The sequence below is a fragment of the Stegostoma tigrinum genome, chromosome 7, assembly GCF_030684315.1.
Source record: "Stegostoma tigrinum isolate sSteTig4 chromosome 7, sSteTig4.hap1, whole genome shotgun sequence".
NCBI lineage: Eukaryota > Metazoa > Chordata > Chondrichthyes > Orectolobiformes > Stegostomatidae > Stegostoma > Stegostoma tigrinum.
The window spans coordinates 5,170,264-5,197,065 of NC_081360.1; the positions used below are offsets into that span (position 1 = coordinate 5,170,264).

General features: G+C 42.7%; 1 protein-coding gene across 4 annotated transcripts in view; it reads left to right on the forward strand.

The window, feature by feature from the left end:
* The first annotated feature begins 13,390 nt into the window (after positions 1 to 13,390).
* The window catches only part of ftcd (formimidoyltransferase cyclodeaminase), a 104,537-nt gene continuing 91,125 nt past the window's right edge, over positions 13,391 to 26,802 (forward strand). For 2 of the 4 annotated variants that reach the window (XR_007247982.2, XR_007247983.2), the window contains exons 1-3: positions 13,482 to 13,624; positions 17,545 to 17,728; positions 21,837 to 21,965. Coding sequence is in view for 2 of the 4 variants with exons in the window: in XM_048535090.2 (XP_048391047.1) it covers positions 13,571 to 13,624; positions 17,545 to 17,728; positions 21,837 to 21,965 (367 nt within the window). In the remaining 2 variants the exon portion in view is untranslated. Of the gene's footprint in view, positions 13,457 to 13,481; positions 13,625 to 17,544; positions 17,729 to 21,836; positions 21,966 to 26,802 lie in introns of those variants that run through there. The other 2 variants (XM_048535090.2, XM_059647014.1) reach the window with 2 other exon arrangements.

A 26,802-nucleotide genomic window follows, 5' to 3' on the forward strand; every position in this document is an offset into this window, starting at 1 on the left:
CTTTGTAAAAGTTTTTAACTGATTTTATTTAGATTTTAATATACTCTGTTTAACAATTCGTTGAGATTAATATTTTCTCTATTAATTCTGCCTTTAAACTGAAGGGTAAAATAAACTGTTTCCAAACGCTCAAAAACAGCAAAAGATAACCAATGAGCAAACAGTCAGCGTGAATTGTTTGATTTAATGGGAACTTTGCCAAATTAAACAAGGATTGAGGCAAATGCTCAAGGATATTAATCTTTGAATTCTGACTCAAAATGCCTTCCCATTTCTTTACCAAAGCAGTAAAAGAAAATTAAAACCATTTCCTATCTAAGTAAAAAGTCAGTAACAAATTATAATGAAGACGAAAGACCTACGGTTAATTGTCAATGTAAGGAAGCCACCAGGAGATAATGGGAAATCAGTCAGTGTCCATCACTCTGGAGAGCCAATTAGAGATTGATCACATGTACGTTAAACCAGTCAGCAATAAGTTTTGAATATAGAAGTTGCTTGGAAAGCTCAGCAGGTCTGGTAGTATCTTTGGAGAGAAATCAGAGTCAATGTTCTGGGTCGATTGACCTTTTCTCAGAACTAATGGCAGCTAGGAAGATGTTGTATGTTTTTAAGTACACTGGCTGTGGCCAGCCCGTTCAGAGTCAGTGCTCAACTGAAGAGATGCTAATTCCCTGGCTATTTTTTTCAGCTTTAGCTTTAGCTTTAGCAGTAGTGTTTATTGTCCCCAGCACATTATGTATGTAGGTGCAAGACACAGTGAAAACACCAGGTGTGTATAATAATTTTATTGACATTCCCACCAAGAGGAAAAATGCCCATTTGACCAAAGAACCAGTGACAAGCAGAGCCGCGGCCAGGGCAATGTCAAATGTTGGTTCAAATGCAGAAGATAGGGTGGGGAAGAAAGGAGTAAACAATAGGTGAGAATGGAATCCAAAAAGAGAGAAGGGCAGTTAGACAGACAAAGGATTCAATAATGATCTGGCTAGGAGGGTGAATAGCTGTTAATGGGGACTGTTAGTAGCTAACGATTGGTGGTGTGTAATAGCAGACTAATTAGATACATAATTGGCTTAATGGGGGGAGACAGAGAGTAAAATAAAGGGCTGCTTTTCGATTGAAAGCCTGTGACTAGTGGGGTCCCACAGGGATCGATTCTGGGTCCTTTTTTGGTTGTCTTTTGTGTAAGTGATTTGGATGAGAATATAGAAGACATAGTTGGTAAGTTTGCAGAGGACACCATAATTGGTGGCATTGTAGACAGTGGAGAATGTTTTCTAAGATTACCGAAGAATCTTGAGCAAATGATTCAAAGTGGCAGATGGAGTTCAATCTGGATAAGTGCAAAGTATTGCATTTTGGTACATCAAACAAGGCTTATACAATTAATGCTAGGGCCTTGGGTAGCGTTGTAGGACAGAGGGACCTAGGGGTCCAGGTACATAATTCTTTAAAGTTTGTGTCACGTTATAGAAAGGATGGTTAAAAAGGGTGACATGGTGGCTCAGTCGTTAGTACTGCTGCCTCACAGCTCCAGGAACCCAACTTCAATTCCACCCTCAGGCGACTATCTGCATGGAGTTTGCACATTCTCCCTGTGTCTGCATGGATTTCCTTCGGGTGCTCCAGTTTCCTCCCACAGTCCAAAGATGTGCATGTTAGGTGGATTGGCTGTGCTAATTTTCCCATTGTGTTCAGGGATGTGCAGATTCGGTGCATTATAGGGGGATGGGTCCAGATACGTGTCTGAGGGTTGGTGTGGACTTGTTGGGCCAAAGGGCCTGTTTCCACACTGTAGCAATTCTATGAAATTTATGAAGAGGTGATTGGCTCACTTGCCTTCATTGTTAAATCCTTGGAGTAAAGGAGTCGGAAAGTCATGTTGAGGTTGTACAGGATACTGGTGAGGCCTCTTCTGGAATATTGTGTCCAGTTCTGGGTGCCCAGTTATCAAGCCAGACAGAGTTCAAAAGACATTTACCAGAATGTTGTCAGATATGCAAAATTTGAGCTAAAAAGAAAGGCCAGATAGGCTGGGACTTTTTTTTACTGGAATATAGGAGGTTGAGAGGTGACTTGATAGGCCTATAAAATAATGAGGTATAGATAGAGTTAATCGTAGTTGTCTGTTCCCTAGGATGGGAGATTTCAAGACTGGGAGGCACATTTTTAAGGTGAAAGGATAAGGCATGAGGCAAATTTTATACACAGAGGGTGGTTTGTGTGTGCAATGAACTTCCCAAGGAAATGATAGAACATAGAACATAGAACATAGAACATTACAGCATAGTACAGGCCCTTTGGCCCTCGATGTTGTGCCGACCCGTCATTACCGATCTGAAGCCCATCTAACCTACACTATTCCATGTACGTCCATATGCTTGTCCAATCATGACTTAAATGTACTTGAAGTTGGCAAATCTACTACCGTTGCAGGCAAAGCGTTCCATTCCTTTACTACTCACTGAGTAAAGAAACTACCTCTGACATCTGTCCTATATCTTTCACCCCTCAATTTAAAGCTATGCTCCCTCGTGCTCGCCATCACCATTCGAGAAAAAACACTCTCCCTATCCACCCTATCTAACCCTCTGATTATTTTATGTCTCAATTAAGTCACCTCTCAACCTTCTTCTCTCTAATGAAAACAGCCTCAAGTCCCTCAGCCTTTGCTCATAAGACCTTCCCTCCATACCAGGCAACATCCTAGTAAATCTCCTCTGCACCCTTTACAAAGCTTCCACATCTTTCTTATAATGCGGTGACCAGAACTGTACACAATACTCCAAGTGCAGCCGTACCAGAGTTTTGTACAACTGCAGCATAACCTCTAGGTTCCGGAACTCGATCCCTCTAAAACACTGTTATGCCTTCTTAACAGCCCTGTCAACCTGGGTGGCAACTTTCAAGGATCTGTGTACATGGACACCGAGATCTCTCTACTCATCTACACTACAAAGAATCTTACCATTAGCCAAGTACTTTGCCTTCCGGTTACTCCTTCCAAAGTGCATCACCTCACACTTGTCCGCATTAAACTCCATTCGCCACCTCTCAGCCCAGTTCTGCAGCTTATCTATGTCTTTCTGTAACCTACAGCATCCTTCGTCACTATCCACAACTCCACCGACCTTAGTGTTGTCTGCAAATTTACTAACCCATCCTTCTACGCCCTCATCCAGGTCATTTATAAAAATGACAAACAGCAGTGGACCCAACACCGAGCCTTGCGGTACACCACTAGTAACTGGTCTCAAAATGAACATTTCCCATCAACTACCACCCTCTGTCTTCTTTCAGCAAGCCAATTTCTGATCCAAACTGCTATATCTCCCACAATCCCATTCGTCCGCATTTTGTACAATAGCCTACTGGAGAATCTTATCAAACGCCTTGCTGAAATCCATATACACCACATCAACTGGTTTACTCTCATCTACCTGTTCGGTTATCTTCTCAAAGAACTGATGGATGTGGGTACGATTACAGTGTTTTAAAGAGATTTGGATAAATACATGAATAGGAAAGGTTTGGAAGGATATGGGCCAGGAACAAGCAGGTGGGACTAGTTTAGTTTGGATCTCTGTTGGACATGGACAGTTTGGACTGAGGGGTTTGTTTCCACGTTGTGTGACTCTCTGACTCTATAGCAAGGCCTGATGTATGGTGTTTGGGATATGGATAAGGGAGACCTGAAGCTCCAAAGTTATTGAACTTGATATTGAACCCAGAAGGCTGCAGTGTGTCCAGGCGGAAAATGAGTAGCAAGGGCATGGAATGCCCTGCCTGCAACAGTCATAGACTCGCCAACTTTAAGGGCGCTTAAATGGTCATTGAATAAACATATGGATGATAATGGAATAGTTTAGGTTAGTTGGGCTTCAGATTGGTTTCACAGGTCAGTGCAACATCGAAGGCTGAAGGGCTTGTACTGCGCTAAATGTTCTATATTCTATTTTCTTCCAGCTTGTGCTGAGTTTCACTGGAGCACTGCAGCAAGCTTGAGACAGAGATATAAGCCAGGGATTATGGTGGTATGTTGAAGCTGAACTTCCAGTTGTCCACATCGTTTTTGTGAACAGAATGCAAGTGTTCTGTGAAGCAGTCACCCAGTTGCTTCGGACCACGCTCTGAGCTGCAAATGCTGTAGACTAGATTGTGTGAAGTTCAGGCAAATCCTGCTTCACCTGGAGGGTGTGTTTGGGCGCTTGGATACTGAGAAGGGAGGAAGGAAATGGACAACTGGTTGCAACAGAAGGTGCCATGAGGCCGTGGCGGGGGTGTGATGGTGTTGGGAGTGAAAGAAGACGGACCAGGGTGTCCCGGAGGGAGCGCTGTTTGTGGAAGGTTGACAAGGGAGGGGAGGGAATTGCGTGTATGGTGATGACTTTCTCTGGCTGTGGTGGAAATAGCGGCTAATGATCCTCTGAATGGGAACGCTGGTGGACAGTATGTAAGGACAATGGGACCCTATTGGGAAGGAAGAGAATGGATGAGGACGGGAGGTGGATGGGGCTTGGCTGGGGGCCCTGTCAACAATGGTGCTGGGGGATCCTCAGATGAGGAAGAAAGTGGACATTTCAGATGCTCCCAGAGGCTCCTTGGCAACATTGGAACAAATGCAACAGAGATGGAGGAACTGGAAGAATGGAATGGATTCTTTACAGGAAGCAGGGTGCAAGGATATATAGCCGGTGGGTTTAGAATAGATATTGGTGGCCAGTCTATTTCTGGAAATAGAAACAGAGACGTCGAGGGACTGAAACCGATTCCAAACAGTCCTGGAGGAGCTCTTCCACTGCCTCAAATCAGCACTTCCTTCTTTTTATGATGGGTCCTCTTGTTTCAATTTCTGCTTGTAAGCCGGGAAGAGGAACACAGTGTTGTCATCTGATTTTCCAAAGTGCTGACAGGGAATGGAGCAGTAGGCATCTTTAATGGTTGTGTAGCAGTGGTCAAGGATATTTGGTCCTCCGGTGGGACAGGTGACATGGTGGTATTTGGTAGCACCCTGTTGAGATTGGCCTCATTGAAGTCACCAACTAATATGAATAAGGCCTCAGGGAAATTCATCGCCAGAGCATTTGTAGCAGTGTAAATTTCATCCAGAACATTCTTCACTTCAGCCTGGGGTGGTATGTAGACTGCTGTCAGGATGATGGAGATGAATTCACGTGGCAGGTACGAGGAACAAGCACTTTCTTGTGAGATGCTCTAGGCCCAGGAAGCAGTGGCTCACCAGGGTTGCCATGCCTGGCATCAGGAAGTGTTGATTAGGATGCAGACCCCTTGAGACATTTTTCCTACCCAAGGACAATGTACTGTCAATGCAGTATATGGAGAAATCCCCAGCTTTCAAGTCAAGTGTAGTAAGAGTGAACCATGTGTTTGTAAAACAAAGCGCACAGCAGTCTTTCCATTCCTTCTGGAAGGTAAGTCTGTACCTGAGTTCGTCCATTTTGTTTTCAACAGCTTGGGTGTTTGCCAGGAATATGCTAAGGAGTAGGGGAATTGAAACCATGTAGTTTCAGTCTCATATGCAGGCCAGCGTGTCTTCCCCATTTTCTGGTGGGTTGTGGGTTTGGGAGGTTCTGTACATTTCTAATAAATCTCACGCCTAACCCTTGCCCAACTCAAACCTCATCACGTCTGAGCTTCGTGAAGATAGAACAAAAGGAGTAGGTAACCAACTCAACTCTAGTGGAAAGAAGAGGTGGAGGTGTGAGGCGATTAGCAATTTAAATATTATAATTAAGTTGTGAAGATGAGGCTCAATGTGCCTTAAAGGTTTTATCCGGACAATACAAGTCTCCTATGCCTCAGGACAGTGAAGAGTTCAATTTTGAGAAGTGGGCAGATTTGAGGAAAAAGCAATGCCTTCATACAATGCTTGTAGGTGAGAAGGAGAAGGAAAAATGAGCCTTACTTCTGAGATAGTATTAACTGCTGTTGCTGAAGTCAGAGATAACGCAATGTGGAGCTGGAGGAACACAGCAGGCCAGGCAGCATCAGAGAAGCAGAAAAGTTGATGTTTCAGGTCAGGACACTTCTTCAGAAGAAGGGTTCTGAGCTGAAACATCAACTTTCCTGCTGCTCTGATGCTGCCTGGCCTGCTGAGTTCTCCCCGCTCCACACTGTGTTATCTATTAGCCTAATCTCTACTTCCTTGTTTACCTGCTTCACTGGGATTAACCTTAGCCTCACTAGAAGCCTCCTACATCCCTGGTCCACTCAAGGATTCCTCATCAGGAACAGGAATTTAATATTTGCACTCCTGGATCAGACCCTCCCTCAGCCTCCTTGCCTGTAGATGTGATCTGTTGACCAGAGCTTCCTGTTCAATTGAAAGCCAAGCTGGTCAGACTGGTTGATTCCAGGTTGGATCTCCTAAAATCTATATAACCTGTGGAATTACAAAATCCACATGTGCAAGGAAAATCCAGATTCTGAAATCCTGTGACATCCCACATGGAAAACCTAGTCTGGTAATATTGAATCCATTGACTCTAGTTATGCTCAAGTGGCAATATCAGTGAACTGCTATAGTGACACACCTATTTAAAATCATTAAATAAAATCTGGGATATTAGTAAGTCGCTTAACAACAACTATCAGTGATTATTGTAAAAACCCGGCGGCACGGTGGCTCAGTGGTTAACACTGCAGCCTCACAGCACCAGGGACCTAGGTTCAATTCCAGCCTCGGGCAGCTGTCTGTGTGGAGTTTGCACATTCTCCCCGTATCTGCGTGAGTTTCCTCCGGGTGCTCCGGTTTCCTCCCATAGTCCAAAGATGTGCAGGCTAGGTGGATTGGCCATGCTAAATTGCCCGTAGTGTTCAGGGGTGTGTGGGGGATGGGTCTGGGTGGGATTCTTCAATGAGTGGTGTGGACTTGTTGGGCCAAAGGGCCTGTTCCCACACTGTAGGGAATCTAATCTAATTGATAAAAAACCCATCTGATTCACTAATGCCCTTTCGAGAAAGGTATCTGCCATCCTTACCTATTCCAGCTTAAAAGTGACTCCACACCCATAATTGCCCTCTGCAATGGCAAAACAAGCCATTCAGTTCAAGGCCAATTAGGAACGGACAACAAATGCTGGTCCAACCAGTGACACCCACATACTAACTGACCACACCCCTCTAGTGTGTTTTGCAGTATTTCTATTTACTTATCTTAGCAGTTGTGTAATTTATGAAATATTTTAAGGCCGTCTCTATCCAACTTCTCATGGGCATGTGTCTTGGATCATAATGTATATCCAAGCAGTTCTTATCAGATTCAGATAAATATAACTAAGAGAAGGCTTAGCCACAGCAATTTGCTGAAATATGAAAGTTTATTAAGTAAGAATAATGATTATAATGGCAATAAAAATGATTACAGTGGTAATAATAAATGGAAAGGAAAAGAGGCCAAAAAAAACATGTCTCATGTCTTTTCAGAAAAAGCAGCAAGTCTCATGTTCTTCGGCCTGTCGGGGGACCCTCAATCAATGGCTGCCTAGAGGCTTAGGTTCGTTCCTGAAAGCTTGGAATGCTTTCTTTCTTATACAGTGTGACAAACAGCGGCACATAGAAAGCAGATACAGAAAGACAAAACTGTTGGCAGAAAAAAGAGGATGGGAAAGCAAGTGCAAGTGTCATCTTTTGGTTGTAAAGGGATGCTCACAGGACATGTTCAAGGTCATGCAGCCTGTCAAGTATTATTCTAAACTTTGCCATCCTATTTTCCCATCCTTTACAATCTATTTTTTCACATAGCTGTTGAATCTCATCATTAACTTTTAGCTGTTCGGCCTATCCTACACAGCATGGCACTGACATTGAGGGTGACAAACACCACAACAAATAATTTTGTAAGGGTTGGCATCGGAGAATCCAAATTACAGATAAAACAAATATTACAAATATTTAAAATTCGGGCAGAAGCCATTCAGCCTAATAGATTGACACTAGCATATATGCTCCACACAGCCTCCTTCCAATTCAATTTGGTATCCTGGTATTGAATATCCTTTGCTTCCTATTTCTCTCCTGTGCTTATTTCACTTCTTTTTCAATATATCACCCTATTCACCTCAATTACTTCTCATTCAAATCCTAAATTCCGACAACTCTGGATAAAATATTTTGTTTGTGACTGTCTTTTATTATGCCCTCTATTTCTGGTGGAACTTTGTCAGAATTGTTTTTGGAACTTTGTCAAACACTTTCTTAAAATTCATAGAAACATCATCCACCACATTCCCTTTATCATCCTTTTTTATCAGCTCATCAAAGATTTCAATTCAATGAATCATACCCGATGTGCCATTTACTAATCTGTGCTGCTTTTCCTTAATTAACTCAAATCTCACCAAAATATATTGATTTTTTTCCCTCTGATTCTTGTTACTTACCTTACCCACAATTGATTTTAAAAAATGCTCCTGATGTATTGGAAACATCCTCCCTGTGTTGAACCTATCAAACCCTTTCATGATCTTGCAGAGTTCAACCAGCTTACTCTTAATTCACCCTTTACTAACTAATTCAGTTTTTTGGCTCAGTATAAGTTTTGATGAAATGTCTGTCTTATGAAGTGAGATTGAGCAGTTTATGTTGATAGTCCTTGGGGTTTAGAAGAATGCGAAGAGATCTAACTGAGTTATATAAGATACTAATGGGGATTGAAAAAGTAGATGTGGAGAGGATGTTTCCTCATGTGGGTCAAGCTAGAATGACAGGTCATAATTTTAGACTAATGGGTGCAAATTTAAAACAACTGAGGAGAAATTACTTCTCTCAAAGGTCATAAATCTGTGAAATTCACTATCCCAAAGTGTGGTGGACCCTTGGACTTTAAGAAAAATTAACAGAGGAGATAAATTTTTAATTAGTACTGGGTTAAAGGGTAATGGAGTGTAAGCAGGAAAGTGGAGTTGATCGCCTTGAATAGCACAGCAGCATGAAGGGCTACTCTTGCGGCTAGTTCCAATGTTTTTGTTTCACAGCTTCTTGGTTTTGGTGTCATTTCACTGTGAGTGTGGTCTAACCAAAATTTAATGTAAGTTTTCCGTTATCAATTCTATCTCATCAGGAAAAAATGCAATGCCTTGCTTGCCTTTTTAAACTCGCAGAGATTTACAACACAGAGAAAGCCCTTTGGCCCGTCTAGTCTTTTCAGGTCAAAACCAACCACCTAGCTATTCTAATCCCATTTTCCAGCACTTGGCCAAAGCTTGGTATCCCTTGGCATTGTAAGTGCACATCTAAATACTTTTTTAAATATTATGAAGGTTTCTGAATCTACCACTCTTACAGGCAGTGATCTCATTTAGACTTAACTTCATTGCTAATGATCTGCATTTTCTTCCAAGTCCCTCAACTCAATTCAGGTCTGGTTTTCATGGGGTACACAGTCTCTTCATTCTTTACACTGAAATATATTTATTTGCTTGATGTAATCTCCATTGAATTTCATTTGTGTTGGTGCAACAGGAGAACTCAAGTTTCATTGAGAATGTGAGGTTTAACAGAGTTGGGAGGAGTTAGGTATTCCCTGCTGCATACCCATGTAATATCTGAGATATTTGGGGAAAAAATAAGTCATCAATCTTACACCGTATGACCTACCACTAGCCCATCAGTCAATGCGAGTACTTCACTGCAGTATTGTCAGTCAGTGCCCAGTTTTTAGCCATTACATATTTCCACTGGTCAGTCTTAGTGAACAGCCAGAGTAAGAAGCTTTCTCTTCCTCTGAAAAGTACATCAATGTATCCACTAAACACTTCCTCCCTTCCCTTGTCACTATTCCAAAGACCCATTCCTTCCATAAGAAACTGATCTACTCTACATTGATCAACCCAACGCTTAACCCCTTTCTACGCAGTCACAGGAGGTGTAATACATATCCCTTCACCTCCTTCACCCTCCTCATTGACCAGGTCCACAGAAACCCTTTTACTGTGAAGCAGCAATTTTCTTGTAAATTCTTTCAATTTCTTTTAATGTCAGGTGACTTCTTGCCACTCAGTCCACAAGTATCACCCCTACCACCCAGCCTCTGCCCATGTTAATACTCTATCTTGCTCTCATGTTGGCATCTCTGTCCGCATTCTGCTACAAGCTCTAATCAGGCCCAATGAAAACAATGCAGCTCTTCATTTTGCCTCAGGCATTTTTACAGCCTCTGATGACTCAACATTGAGTTCAACAACTTCAGGTCACTGATTCGGTTGCCCATTTCAATTCTGTTTAATTGCGATTTGCTGATCTTAATCTTATTTCTGATGTTTTGGATTAAGCCATTCATTTTTGCGCCAAACACACTTTAGACCAATGCTTTTTTTCTTTACTACAAGTATTACCAGTCCCAATGACTTTCCATCCATGACAGCAATATCTTTTAATCTCTCCTGCCTTCAAACCTGTCCCAGATGATTCTTTTTCTGTGTTCCTCCTGTCAGTGAGGGATTCAAGGGATCTAGAGATAAGACAGGAAAGTGACATTATCAGAACAGCCATGATCTAATTGAATAGAGGACCAGACTCAATGGACTGAATGGCCTATTTCTGCCCCTACCTCTAATGGTTTTAATGGATACAATCTGACCTTCTTTCAGTTCTGAAGAAGTTGAAACATTAACTTCAACTCTCCCTCCAAATGCAGCTGGACATAATGGCTATTTGTTTATATTTCTGCCATCCAGCACGATAGTATTTTGTGATTACTTCATACAGTCAGAGTCAGATAGCATGGAAAGTCCACCAGTCCAAGTCTAACATAATCCCAAACTAAACTAGCCCCACCTGCCTGCTCCTGGCTCATATCCTTCAAACCTCTCCTATTCATGTACTTATCCAAAAGTCTTTTAAATGCTATAATTGTACCCAAATCCGCCACTTCCTCAGGAAGTTCATTACACACACAAACTATGCTCTGTGTAAAACAATTGTCCCACAAGTCTTTTTTAAATCCTCTCCTTTGCTGTACCTTTTGGGTCATGAAGAAACAGTCAAACTGCAATCTTCAGCAATCGTCCTTCACGTGGTAGGTTCTGTTTGGACCATAAGATATGGGAGCAGGATTAGAATAATCAGCTCACCTAGTCTGCTCTGCACTATACTTTAAAGCCATGGTTTGAAATTCATTTTACATTCATGTTCAAGAGTTGAGTCATGGCTGGCTAGTATCATGAATATTATTTCTTTTTTGTCATGGAAGTGGTCACAATAGCTATTTAGAGCATTGATTGTACATGAGGAGCAAAGTTCATTTTTAACATTTTACTTGAACCAACAGTGAGTGTTGTAATGAAAAAAAAAGTTTTCTATTTTGAAATAAAGATTACTGTTTAGGTAATATGATTAATCTTTGATCTATTATCAACATTGGACTTAACAGAACAAAGGTCAAAAGATTGTCCTTGAGGTTTTTGATTAACATTTATTGACTTGACAATATGCTCACTAGACAAGAAACCACTTCCCCAGTCTTTGCAATCGCACCTACTTGCTTGGGAAGCAATGTAGATTTCCTGAAGTGTAATTTCTTATGCAATAGAAAGCATTTGCGAAAGATGACAACAATATCTAGAACCTATGGTGTCATAAAAAAATGCCAAGGTGCTTCACAGTAGTGGGACTGTCAGGGCAGCAACTAAATGAATGGGTTGCTTTCCAGCATGTGAGACAATGGGGGAGAAGTAAGAGGGAAGGAGAGATATGAATAGTGGGTGGGTACAGAGGGGATGGGGATGACTACGATCAGTTGTATAAAACAAACGGTACCTAAAAGATTAACTGACGTTGTGGGGTAAGTGCATCCATCTGCGTTTAAAAGACCATTCCTCGTGGGAATTAACCATTCGCGAGTTTATTCCCAGTTCTGAGTCAAATACTTTAGCAGTAATGTGTATTTGATATTAGTGAGACTAATGTCTCCCCAGAGACCTTCTTACGGAGCACAGAACAGGAACAGTACAGCTCAGGAACAGGCCCGTCGGCCCACAATGCTGTGCTGAACATGGCGCCAAATTAGGCTAATCCCTTCTGACTGCTCTTGGTCCATATCCCTCCATTCCTTGCATATTCATGTACTTATCTAAAAGTCCCTTAAAAGTCCTTTTTGTATCTGCTTCCACCACCACCCTGGCAGCATGATCCAGATGCCTACCACCTTCTGTGTAAAAAAAACTTGTCCCTTACATCTCCTTTGACCTTTCCTCTTCTCACCTTAAATCACCTTAGTATTGGACATTTCAACTCTGACAAAAAGATTCAGATTGCCAAGCCTATCTATGCATCTTATTATGTTATAATCTTCTATCAAGTCTCCCTTCTGCCTCTGTTACTCCAGAGAAAACTACCCAAATTTTTCTAGCCTCTCCCTATAGCTCATACCCACTAATCCAGGTAGCATTCTTGCAAATCTCTTCTACAGCCTCTCCAAAGCCTCCACATCCTTCCTGTAATGCAACAATCAGAAATGAATGCAATACTCTAAGTAAGGCCTAATCTAAGTCTTATAAAGCTGCAACACGATGTCCTGACTCCTGTGCTCAATTCATCCACCAATAAAGGCAAGCACACCTTCAAAAGGTTGGGTGAGGGGAGGGGTTAACAATCAGGCTGGGAGATTGCTATTACACTCAACCCATTGTTAGCCACAAACAGTCACCATTAATAGGTAATGACACCCCCAGCCTGCTCGTTCTCCACTCCTTTGTCCAACTGTTCTCTGTCTTTGGGCTCAATCTCAGTCTATCATTTACTTCTTACCCCCTACTCCAATCCCATTTTCTGCATAAAAAACAATATTTTCCTAGCCACCATGAGTTCTGAAAGCTTGCAATTTCAAATAAATCTGTTGGACTGTAACCTGGTGTCGTGTAACTTCTGATCTTATATGCCACCAGCGTAACCTCCCTTCTCTAAAGCTTTATACCTCAGCTAATGAAGGCAAGTATCCCATATGCCTTCTTAAACACTTCATTCACCTGTCCTGATAACTTAAGGGACCAGTTTACATGTGCACCAAGAACCCTCTGATTCTTGTAGCAGCAAATTACTGCAGATGCTAGAATCTGTCCTGAAAAAAAAGTGTTGGAAATCACAGCAGGTCAGGCAACATCCATGGAGAGAGAGAATGCTAACATTTTGAGTCCAGATGAGTCTTCATCAGAGCTAATGTGATCACTCTGATTCTTGGTGCTTGCCTTGGTTCCTAACCTAGGCCTAAGGGCAAATGTAACATATGAATGAAAGGCCAACTTAGGAGTAAAGTAATTCATGTTATAATTTGGTACTGTGTGGAGTTCTGCTTCTTTAAGTGATGGTATCCACCAATCCGGTAAATCAGATGTTGCGTCAGGACCCTGTCCCTGTAGTAACTCATTGATAGACTGTGAGAATATTAGTGAGGCTGTAACATGAGCTCACAGACACATGCACACATACATTAAAGGTAAGGATTGTCATAATGAATAGCTGCAAGTGCAGAGTGAATCGGCCACTGTGCTCTGCGGAGGGTTAACTACAATCTGCTTCTTTGCAGGAATTAACAGATAGTTGGATAATCATGGTCCGGCTTGTGGAGTGTGTACCAAATTTCTCCAATGGGCAGAATAAGGAGGTAAGGCTGGGATTAGTGGTTGTGCAGTAATTTACCAGCTCTCCCACCAAGACTGCATGTAGAGATCTATCTGAAGACAGTGTAAGACCAGCATTAGTTTAAGCTGATGAGAGGTGATCCCAACATTATTTCACAGCCAGAAATAAATTAATGGATTTCAGGATTCAAACATATTAGTTTCCTAGGTTAGGGAGATTCAAGATGGGCAGAATTCCTTTTCTGATTTTTTTTTTGTCACCCACTGATACCTGTCACTTGTGCTGGAGCAGCCCAGAATAGCATGGCAATGGTGATCATTCAGCCCATCACACCCTGCCAGCTTTTTTGAAATGTTAGCTCTACTTTCCTGCTCCTTCCCACTGCAATTTTTTCTCTTCCATATTTATATCCAATTGGTTTTTGAAGGCTAGTGATTAATCAAAACACTTAATCAACTTTATCTAATCTCTTCTCTTCCTTTGGTCTGAGAAAGACAATTGCCCTCTCCAATTGATTGAAGTTTCTATAAGGGCTCCATTGAAATCTCTTCTAGTCAATCTGTTCTACAGCCTCTCTGCAGCTGTTACATCCCTCCCAGAGTTCAAAATACATTCCAGCCAGGCTCAAAATAGTTGTTTGTTTTGGTTCAGTAAAATCTCCCAGTTTTTCTGACCTATACTTTTCTTTATACATCTCATTCTCTTTCTTATGAATTATGAGACTGTCCTTTCACTTCCAAAGACATGAGCATATACACCCCACACTGCACATAAAATGTGCTGTTGGAAAATCAATGTGCACTGCAATATGACGCAACATGCAATTTCTAACAAGAGGACAAATTCCAGAGATATTAACATCTTGTGTACAAGATGATGAGAGGCATAGATAAAGTGGATAGTCAGAGACTTTTTCCTCGGGTGGAAATGACCATTATGAGGGGGCATAATTTTAAGGTGATTGGAGGAAGAAATAGGGGAGATGTCAGAAGTATGTTCTTTATGCAGAGAGTGGTGGGCGTGTGGAATGTGCTGCCAGCAGTGGTAGTGGAGTCAGATTCTTTAGAGACGTTCAAGCGACTCTTGGGTAGGCACATGGAGGATAGTAAAATGTAGTGTATGGAGGGTAGATTGATCTTAGTAGGATAATAGGCCAGCATGACATTATGGGCTGAAGGGCCTGTACTGTGCTTTAATGTTCCATGTTATATGTTCTAACTATTTAATCACCCTCTGCCATGCCTGTTTAGAACCAGGTCTCAGGAATTATAGTTATATAATATTTTGTTGAAGTTTTATTATCTTCCACTCATCAGGATAATTTGCAAGAATGCTAAGTTCAAGAAAAAGTTGTATTTTATGAGAGGAGACTACTGATTAGATAGCAAGTGGATTCTCATTGGTAGTGGTGTAGCTATATTGAATGCAGCAGGTGATACTATAGGCACTATGATTTACTTATATATAATAACTACATGCAATACATATATGAATACACAGGGCTCTGGTTCATTGAGAACAGAATAAATATGTACATATGCTCCTCCTGTTTCAACTAGGTAACAGGTTTTCTGCAGTTCATTTCTCAGTGCAATACCTAGAATAATTGAAAGTTGAAGACGGTTACAGAATTTGATCAGGTAATTAGAAACTATGCCCCGGTGCCACAATGCAAAGCAAGGGTCCTAAGCTTTTGCTGAGTTGGGCTAATTCAGGGAACAAGGAGGGCCTGGCTTCAGGATTCCTATTCCACTCTCGATTCTGGTAATGTTCAGCAGTGTGGGTAGCCAGCCCACATGAAACAACCCCACCCTGGCTTCAGCTTTCATAGAACCAGTCTTTCCCCACCCACAGAAGTCAATGTGCTCCATGGCCTCTCAATGCCGGACCAAACAAAACAGCCACCTTCTCCTGATGTTCTTTCTCTGACAGGCTTTGAAAAGCCAACAAATGATAGGCTGGATTTTGCAAGAGGTGCAAATTCCCAGAGAGAGAGAGAGAGCGCGAGTGTGTGTGTGTGTGTGTGTGTGTGTGTGTGTGTGTGTGTGTGTGTTTGTGTGTTTGTGTGTTTGTGTGTTTGTGTGTGTGTGTCAGGTCCCAGACAGACACAGAGAAAATGTACGTCAGGTCGCAGATGGAGAGAAAGAGAGAGGGGATGTTAGGACTCAGAGGGAGAAAGAGGTGTCATCAGGCAGGAGGTTTAGAGGGTACTTGAGGATAGGGCTAGGGTTAGGATATTTACCCAGAGGACAGTGGGATCTGGGATGCAGTGCCCAGGAGTGGAGTTGAGACAAGAAACATCACAACCTATAAAAAGTACTTGGAGGGGCACTTGAAGTGTCATAACATTCAAGGCTATAGGCCCAATGTAGGCAAGCGTAGATATTTTTGGCTGTACGGACTCATGGGCTGAAAGGCCTCTTCTGTACATATGATTCTGTGATGGAGAGGGGTTTGTCAGCTTGAGGCAGAGGAATCAGATCCCAGAGGGAGAGGAGGTCTGATGTTTACTGGGGAAAGAGGGAAGATTCTCATGTCCATTGGTGGGTTCTGGGATTTCATGTCCCAAGTGGTGAGGGGAGTTTCAGGCCAGGATCCAAGGGATGTAAGAGGTCAGGGTAAGGTATCATTGGAAGAAATTTGTGGAGGTCGAGGCTTCAGTTTAATAGTTACCCGGGAGTTAGAGCAGGATATTAATTATCTAACTATTCCTGAGTAATTATTTGCCTAACTGCAGTGAACTCTCTAAGACCTCTGATTTAAATGGAGAATTTCCAAAAATTATAGGTACTGGGGAATTTCAAACAGAATTCTCAATTTCCAATGCAATTCTCTCAGCGTCTGCCACGGCAGGAATTCTGTGGGGTTGGGGGCGAGTGCAAGAGTGGAGGGAAGTGTTGGGGTCTGTGGTTGGGTGGTGCAGAAATCTGGACTTGAGGAAGTAGCATCAGCACGTCTGAGACAACTGCAATGGAGATGGGGTTTGGGAAGGGATTTGGGAGGCAGGTGGTGAAGAGGGAGGAAGGGAGGCTGGTGGGAAGCATGGAAGAAGACAGACAGGCAGGCGATCTTCTGGGCCATGAGCCCACCTTGTCTCCCCAATGTCACCCACAGGCACATCCCTCTATCCAGACCACACTCTTACACACACCCACACCCCTACCTATATGCCAACACCCGCGTGCCCATACCCACAAACTCACACCCACATATCTGCCCATGCACCCACGTCCACATACCAACACCCACACCAACAACCCCACACCCACACCTCCACACCAACATCTGCACAAATACTTCCAATTGCACACGTTACCCTCCGCATGCACATGACTGCATGTGTACGATGACATCACATGTGATAGCACACTATGTTTGGATCCATGTGCAGGCCTGTTCCCAAAAGAACATTCGTAGGTAGTTGTCTACAGTTGCTATTCTCCACAAACATTGCCTCAAAACAAAAGATAAGAATTCTGACAAGCTCGTTTTCCCCCTGGGATCAGACCTGTCTATATATTAACAGCATCTGGCATCATAACAACATACAAGGTGCCAACTTGTGTGTCTTGGATTTGTTGAGACAATGTGTCTGACTTGTATAAAAACAGGAGTTGCTGGAAAAACTCAGCAGGTCTGGCAACATCTGTGCATCAAAAATCAGAGTTAATATTTTGGGTTCAATGACCCTCCTGACCACCTGTTCTGAGGAATTGTCACTGGACCCAAAACGTTAACTCCGACTTTTGATGCACAGATGCTCCCAGACCTGCTGAGCTTTTCCAGCAACTTCTAATTTTGTTTCTGCTTTACAGTATCCACAGTTCTTTTGGTTTTTATTCAGTGTTTGACTTGTATACCTCTCCAGTTTTATATGTCCCTACATTTTTGTTTGATGTGTTTTAGCTGTAACTGTTTCTCCCCATTAATTCTCACTGCTAGGTTATTGATGCTATCGCAGATGCTATTTCAAGGACTGATGGCTGTTCTCTGTTAGATGTGGATCCTGGTCCTTCCACTAACCGGACAGTTTATACGTTTGTTGGTTCTCCTGAGGCTGTGGTGGAGGGAGCACTGAATGCTGCACAAGTGGCCTTTGACCTCATCGACATGACTATGCACAGAGGTGAGCTGGTGGGTGACTTGTCAGACAAGTGACGCCTGCCTGGTTGATCAGTAGCACCGATGCTAAAGGAGGAGTTGAGGATTGAGGACTCCTCTTCCCCTACAGTGTTTACAATTGCCAACTTTAAGGGCATTTAATCGGTCATCGGATGAACATATGGATGATAATGAAATAGTGTAGGTTAGATGGACTTCCGATTGGTTTCACATGTTGGCGCAACATCAAGGGCCGAAGGGCCTGTACTGCGCTGTAATGTTCTATGTTCTATGTTCTATCCAGCCTGAAGTATGCTCCTCACCAACAATGTTTTTTTCTATTCATTTGTGGGATGTGCACATCGCTGGCTGGCCAGAATTTCTTGCCCATTCCTAGTTGCCCTTGAGAAGGTGGTGGTGAGCTGAATTCTTGATCACCTGCTGTACATTGACCCGTAATGCCATTAGAAAGGTAATTCCAGGATTTTGACTTAGCAGCAGTGAAGGAACATGATATATTTTCAAGCCAGGATGGTGAGTGGCTTGGAGGTGAACTTAGAGGTGGTGGTGTTCCCATATTTCTGCTATCCTTGTCCTTCCAGATGGAACTGGTCACGGGTTTGGAAGACACTGTCAGAGAAATTTTGGTGAATCACTGCAGTGCATCTTGTAGATAATGCACACTGCTGCTGCTGAGCATCAGTGGTGGAGGGCATGGATTCTTGTGGATTTGTGCCAATCAAGGGGGATGTTTTATCCTGGATGGTGTCAAGCTGCTTGAGTGTGGTTGGGGCTGCATTCATCCAGGCAAGTGGAGAGTATTCTGTCACATTCCTGGCTTGTGCCTTGTAGATGGTGGACAGGCTTTCAGGAGTCAGGAGGTAAGTTACTCACTGCAGTATTCCTAGCTTCTGATCTGCTCTTGTAGCCACTATGTTTATGCAGTAAGTCCAGTTGAGTTTCTGGTCAATGATAACCCCCAGGATGTAAATAGTAGAGGATACAATGATGGCAACACATTGAATGTCAAGGTGTGGTGGTTAGATTGTCTCTTATTGGTGATGGTCATAGCTTGGCATTTGTGTGGTGCAAATGTCATTTGCCACTTATTAGCCCAAGCCTGAATATTGTCCAGATCTTGTTGCAATTGAACACAGACTTCTTCAGTATCTGAGGAGTCATGAATGGTGATGAACATTGTGCATCCCCACTTCTGACCTTATGATGGAGGGAAGGACGTTGATGAAGCAGCTGAAGATTGTTGGGCCAAGGACACTACCCTGAGGAGCTCCTTCAAAGATGTCCTGGAGCTGAGATGATTGACCTCCAAAAACTATGACCATCTTCCTATGTGTAAGGTATGAGTCCCACCCTGGACAGTTCACCCCCTGACACCCATTGATTCCAGTTTTGCTAGGGCTCCTTGATCCCACACTCAGTCTAATGCAGCCTTGATATCAGGGCTGTCACTCTCACCACATTCTCTGGAATCCAGCTCATTTATCCATGTTTGGACCAGTGCTGTAATGAGGTCAGGAGTTTTCCATAAGACTGTAAACATAGTTGCTGGAAAAGTTCAGCAGGTCTGTCACCATCTGTGAAGGAGAAAACAGAGTTAACGTTTGGGATCCGGTGACCCTTCCTCGGAACAGCATCCACAGTTCTTTTGGTTTCCACAGGACTGTGTTCCTTAGCATTCCTGTTCCACACAATCCTGTGGACCCAAATTCAGTCTGTCAACATTGGCGCATAGGTAAGTGCAAGCACAAAAGGGCAATGTTTATATGACAACTTACTTTAAGCTGAAACACATTATGACAAGCCTAGTGTGTGTGATGAACTCTGACAGTGCCTCAGCTCAGAATCATGACCCTTGACAAATCTTGCTAGATAATAATGACCTTTCCTGTCTGTGATTGATTCAGGATAAATTCCATGCACATTGGGTATGGATTTAAACAGCTCCTTTTACACCCTTCATTGGCAGACATACGTGGGTCTGATTTAAGTAGTGTGCAGGCCTAGGTTTAGACCATCAAGTTTTGAAATACCCACAAGAGGCTGAAACCTCCTATATTTTGATGAGCTGTCCTTTCCAAGGGGTTGATTGGAGGGGTCTCTCTGCGGGATTGTGGGTGTATTTCTCACACCAGTTTCCACTGCACATCTTGTTAATTATACAACCTGTCTCCATGGCAACCTTCAATCATGTCAACACGGCTTTGTGAGGGGTAGGTCATGCCTTACAAACCTTATCGAGTTTTTTGAGGATGTGACTAGTAAGGTTGATGAGGGTCAAGCTGTGGATGTGGTGTATATGGACTTCAGTAAGGCATTTGATAAGGTTCCCCATGGAAGGCTCATTCAGAAGGTCAGGAGGAATGGGATACAGGGGAACTTAGCTGCTTGGATACAGAATTGGCTGGCCAACAGAAGACAGCGAGTGGTAGTAGAAGGAAAATATTCTGCCTGGAAGTCAGTGGTGAGTGGGGTTCCACAGGGCTCTGTCCTTGGGCCTCTACTGTTTGTAATTTTTATTAATGACTTGGACGAGGGAATTGAAGGATGGGTCAGCAAGTTTGCAGACGACACAAAGGTCGGAGGTGTCGTTGACAGTGTAGAGGGCTGTTGTAGGCTGCAGCGGGACATTGACAGGATGCAGAGATGGGCTGAGAGGTGGCAGATGGAGTTCAACCTGGATAAATGCGAGGTGATGCATTTTGGAAGGTCGAATTTGAAAGCTGAGTACAGGATTAAGGATAGGATTCTTGGCAGCGTGGAGGAACAGAGGGATCTTGGTGTGCAGATACATAGATCCCTTAAAATGGCCACCCAAGTGGACAGGGTTGTTAAGAAAGCATATGGTGTTTTGGCTTTCATTAACAGGGGGATTGAGTTTAAGAGTCGTGACATCTTGTTGCAGCTCTATAAAACTTTGGTTAGACCGCACTTGGAATACTGCGTCCAGTTCTGGGCGCCCTATTATAGGAAAGATGTGGATGCTTTGGAGAGGGTTCAGAGGAGGTTTACCAGGATGCTGCCTGGACTGGAGGGCTTATCTTATGAAGAGAGGTTGACTGAGCTCGGTCTCTTTTCATTGGAGAAAAGGAGGAGGAGAGGGGACCTAATTGAGGTATACAAGATAATGAGAGGCATAGATAGAGTCGATAGCCAGAGACTATTTCCCAGGGCAGAAATGGCTAGCACGAGGGGTCATAGTTTTAAGCTGGTTGGTGGAAAGTATAGAGGGGATGTCAGAGGCAGGTTCTTTACGCAGAGAGTTGTGAGAGCATGGAATGCGTTGCCAGCAGCAGTTGTGGAAGCAAGGTCATTGGGGTCATTTAAGAGACTGCTGGACATGCATATGGTCACAGAAATTTGAGGGTGCATCCATGAGGATCAATGGTCGGCACAACATTGTGGGCTGAAGGGCCTGTTCTGTGCTGTACTGTTCTATGTTCTATGTTCTATGTTCTATGTGGTGTCAGAGGGGGCAGGCCCTAGCCACCATTGTCACTTTCCAGCAGAACCTATCTAGTGTCACTTCTTCCTGGTTTACTACAGCAACAAGTCTCTTATCTGCCCACTTTTTTTTAATTCTCTCTCCCCATCTACATACCCACATTTCTCTTCCCCACCCCCTGTTAGGAGTTCCTTTTCCTAGTTGCTACCAGTTCTGAAGAAGGGCCACAGGACTCAATGTTTCCAATATTTTCTCCCTGCAGATATTGCCACACCTGCTGAGTTTCTCCAGTAATTCGTTTTTATTTGTTTCAGATTTCTAGCATCCACAATTTCTTTTTATTTTGATATTTATACAGCAGGCCCAGTTGAGTTTCTGGTCAGTGTTAACACCCCCAGGATGCAATAGAGGGGGTAGGGGGGATTTCAGTAATTGTAATGCAATTGGATGTCAAAGGACAGTGGTTAGATTCTCTCTTTTTGGGCAAGGGGCATAGAATCCCTATGCGATATTGATTTGGAATTGGGTAATTTAAAAAATCCCCTAACTTGGAATTAGTCTGTTATTCTCAATGTTTCAATTTTGCTTTTGTTCTTTTCCAAGTGTACCATTTTGGATGGTTAAGAATTTCAAACTGCTTTGATTTTAATTTGACGATTTTTGCTGTTAGGTGAACATCCCAGATTAGGTGCTCTGGATGTTTGTCCCTTTATTCCAGTCCGGAATGTTGATATGGACGAATGTGTTTGGTGTGCAAATGAGTTCGGCAAACGGCTTGCAGAAAAACTGGAAGTGCCCGGTGAGTGCTTTTGAGGATAACAAATCATAAGAGGTCCAATGTGTACAATGTTGGCCTACACATGTGTGTGTGTGAATGTGTGTATCTGTGGAGTGGGATGTCTGCGCGATGGCCCAAATGTGTGTAAGGGAGTGTTTGTTGGATTGCAAATGTAAGAAAGAGAGAGTGAGTGTTTTAGTGGGAGTTTGTACATGAGTATATGAGGGAGAGTGCGTGTGTGTGTGTGTGTGTGTGTGTGTGTGTGTGTGTGTGTGTGTGTGTCAAAATGAGATTGGGTATTCTGTGCTGATTGCCCAGATCTTGCCAAATAAATATCCCATCCTTTTGAAAATGTCAATGGCTCTGTGTGTCCATAGCCTGGTAGAGATGGAGATGAAGACAAGGGACGGAGATGGGGAGGGATAGAATTTCAAATTTCCATAACCCTTTGTTTGAAGTGGTATTGCCGAAGTCTATCCTTAAACCAGCAAGCATGGAGTGCTTGGGAGTTGGTATAGCTCAGTTGGCTGTATTGTAAACCAACAATCCAGGAGTGGATGGGTTTAATTCCTGCACTAGGTGAGGTTACCATGATGTCTTACCTTCTCACCTTCATCCACCAACTGAGGCATGGTGACCTTTAGGTTAAACCACCACCAGTCATCTTAGAGCAGCCCCGTGCAACCAAGGTGGTTTTACTTCTACGGTTATGCCCTTTATTCCAGATCATTTTAATAGAGGAAATAGATTCTTTGTAATCTACCCAAATCCCTTTATCATTTTACATCAGTCAGGTCATCTTCCCTACTACTAGATAGGTTCTTGATTATCAAGGGGGATCAAGGGTTACGGGGAGAAAGCGGGAGTTTGGGGTTGAGGAACTTATCAGCCATGATGGAATGGTGGAGTTGACTCTGTGGGCCAAATGACCTAATTTCTGCTCCTATGTCTTATAGTCTTATGGTCTTACTAGCCCTTAAAGGAAACACAAGTCTGCTACAAGTCTCATCTGCCTGTCCCTATAATCTACCTTCCAATCTACCTCACACATATGCACAATCTCATTTTGACGCACGCTTTCACACTAACACACCCATTTTTTCACTCGTTAAGATTGTGCTCGATGGTCAGCACCTGGAACTGAACTCAGGATTCTGAAGGAAGCCTAAAGCTACAATTAGAACACACAAACTCCCTTTGATATTCCAGGACCATTGAAATTAAAACATTTCCAGTGTTGCTTTATACCTGCAAACTCACCTTTGGTAATTTCTGTAATGTCCCTGTGCTGTACAGTGTTTGACATTTAAATATTTGTCTCTGTTGGATCTAAAGTGGATGATTATTCTCTTCTCTGCATTGAACTCCATTTGTCAGAGTGTTTCCTCTCAACAGTGACTGTATATCTCTTTGTCACTTAATAGAATGGAATTTAATCTAACTAAATGTAAAATTGGGCGAGACAAACAAGGCAAGGGAATACATGATGAACGCTGGGAAGCACTGAAATCAGAGGGACCTTAGTATGCATGTTCACCAGTCCTTTTAAGATGTCAGAATAGGTGGATAAAGTGGTTAAAAAGACAAATGGGATACTTGCCTTTATTAGCTGAGGCATGGGTTTAAGAACAGGAGGTTATGCTGGAACTGTAAAAAATGTTGATTGGGACATAGCTAGAGTATTGTGTTCAGTTCTGGAATTCACTTTATAGGTGGGATGTGATAGCACTAAAAAGGGTGTGAAGGAGATTTACCAGGATGTTGCTTGGGCTGGAGAGTTTCAGTTCTGAGGTGAGATTGAATAGAATTAGGGTTATTTTCCTTAGAATAGAGGAGATTGAGGGGGCCATGATTAAGATACGTTAAATTATCAGAAACTCAGATGAGGTAAACAGGGAAAAAAAATCTTGCCCTTGATAGTGGGATTCAATGACCTGGGGCATAGATTTAAGGCAAAGGGCGGAAGATTTAGTGGCAATGTGAGAAAAAACTGAGAGGGTGGTAGAATCTGAACATCACTGCCTGTGAGGGGTGTAATGGCAGAAACTCCCATAACATTTAGGAAGTATTTCGAAGTGCACTTGCGATGCCAAGTGACTATGGGATTAGAATAGTTAGGTCCTTGGACATGATTGGCCAAAGAGCCTTTTTCTGTGCTATTGATCTCTATGACTCTCAAATTTAATGTCAATTGTAGCATTGGATAAACAGTCTCTATTCCTATGTGCAGGTTTCTGATATTATGATGGAAAACAGAACACTGAAACAGATCTCCAGACACACCAACTGTGCCATTTCCCCAGTTAACTGTATGTGTACATCAGTGTGTGCATCTGTGTATGCCTCTGTGCATGTATTTGTGCATCTGTCTCTATGTGTCCCTGTGCCAGTGTGTGTGTGCTTATGTCTGTGTTTGTTTGTGTGTCGGTGTCTATCTTGTTTGTTAAATCTGTCTGCGGGTGTTGGTTGTGTACTGCTGCAGGTGCCTCTGTCTTCACACATGTACTTTCCACTTAGTCTCGAGTACCATGTGTTTGCTGTAAATATTGACTTTGATTGTATCGGGGGATGGGTGGTTTCAGGGGTCTTGATAACAGCTGTACTATTTGCTGGGCCAGGGACACAGGGAAACCGTACTCCTGAACAACATGGTCTCAACTCAATAGTTGTCATCCCAGCTGCACCCTAACAATTGCCCAGAGAATAATCCAGTAAAGAAACAGTAAGATTTGGACATGAATGTACTGGCCATACTGGACCACTGTTCTGAGGTATACAAAGTAAGTCAAATCAATCTACACCATTCACAAGGTTTACTGTTTTTTTTCCTCTCTGGACAGGTTCGGCTGTGATTTTGCCTCGAACAGGTTTTTTTTTAACCAGATAACACAATAATTGCATTATCTCCCATAATTTTAAAAAACAACTGGGCAGAGGTATTGAAGAATCCAATTGACATCTATTACAACTATAGAAATTGTTGGCAAAACTCAGCAGTTCTGGCAGCATCTGTAGGAAGAAAGCAGCGTTAATGTTTCCAGTCTGGTGACTGTTCATCACCTATTCTAATTAATATTCACCAGACTCAAAACTCTTCCTACAGACGCTGCCAGAACTGCTGAGTTTTGCCAACAATTTCTATAGTTGTAAGAGATGTCAATTGGATTCTTCAATACCTCTGCCTAGTTACCCATGATGTATAAAAGTAGTTAGATGTAACAGACCGAAATAAAACAAAGAATTACGGACACTGGAGATTTGAAACAAAAACACAAATTGCTGACAAAACTCAGAAGGTCTGGTAGCAACTTTGAGAAGAAAGCGGAGTTTTGAGTCTGGTGAATATTTATTAGAATAGGTGATGAACAGTCACCAGACTGGAAACATTAACTCTGCTTTCTTCCCAAAGTTGCTGCCAGACCTTCTGAGTTTTGTCAGCAATTTGTGTTTTTGTTTCAAATCTCCAGTGTCTGTAATTCTTTGTTTTATTTCGGTCTGTTACATCTAACTACTTTTATACATCATTACATTCCTGAGGCACACAAGTGCCTGATCTGAAATTAAACTGAGTTTAAAACACAGCAGCATATTTGCAGTAGAGTGTCATGCTTCAAGTAACCTGAGGTAAAATGGAATCTGAGATCTTTATACCCTCAGCTTACACACTATGGTGCAGTGATGTCATCAGCATAAAGGTACACCAAAATACTGTGTCTCTTAAAGGTATACCTACCTACCATGTCTTTTAAAGATATTAGAACATACTGTGTCTCATAAAAGCATACGTGTATACTGTGTTGAGGCCCAGGATGGACATGGACGCTTCAACTCCCCCTCCAACTCCCAGATGGACATGGAGTGGGAGAGGGAGTTAAAGTGGCTCTGACATGTCCACCCTGGGCCACCTCCAGTGTCACAATGATGCCACCTGGAAACTGGAGGAACACCATCTCATATTCTGCCTTGGAAGCCTACAACCTAATGGTCTCAATATGAACTTTACTAGCTTCAAAATCTCCCCATGCCCAACTTCATCCCAAGACCAGCAACTCCTTTCATCCCAGTGTCCTTGACCTGCCCACCTTCTCTCCCACCTATCTGCCCCTCCCTCCTCACTGACCAATCCCCAATGCCACTTCCTACCTATACTTACCTTTGCTAGCCTCTCTGCCTCTTTGACCTGTTCGTCTTATCTCCCACCTATCCACTCCACTATTTACCTACTATCACCGCGCCCCCATCTCTATTTATTTCAGAGCCCTGTTCCCCTCCTCCATTTCCCCCAGCTCCACACCTTGTTAACTCAGCCTCCAGGATCAGCAGCTCCTACTATCTCATATTCTGTGTCTCTTAAAGCTACACTGACATACATACATAGAAACAAAGAGACATTGAAGATAGGAGCAGCTCTCTCATCTAAATCACTAACATATGTTATGTATAGCTGTGGTCCTAGTGCTGATCCCTACAATATCCCACAAGTCACTGCCTACCATTCAGAGAAACACCCCTTTATTCCTACGCTTTGCTTCCTGTTTGCCAACTAATTTTCAGTCCATTTCAACTCACTACCTCAGTGTTATATGTTTTAATTTTACACATTAATTTCTTTCATGGGGCCTTGTCAAAAGCCTTCTGAAAGTCCGAATAAACAACGTCCACTGACACCCCCATCTCTTCTATGAGTTACATTCTCAAAGAATTCCAGTAGATTTTTCAAGAATGATTTCCCCTTTGTACATCTATGCTGACAGTGTCTGATTCTATCACTGTTTATTGAGTGTTGTGCTATAAAACCCTTGATAAAGGATTCTAGCATCTACTCCACTACCAATGTCAGATTCACTAGTCTATTTAA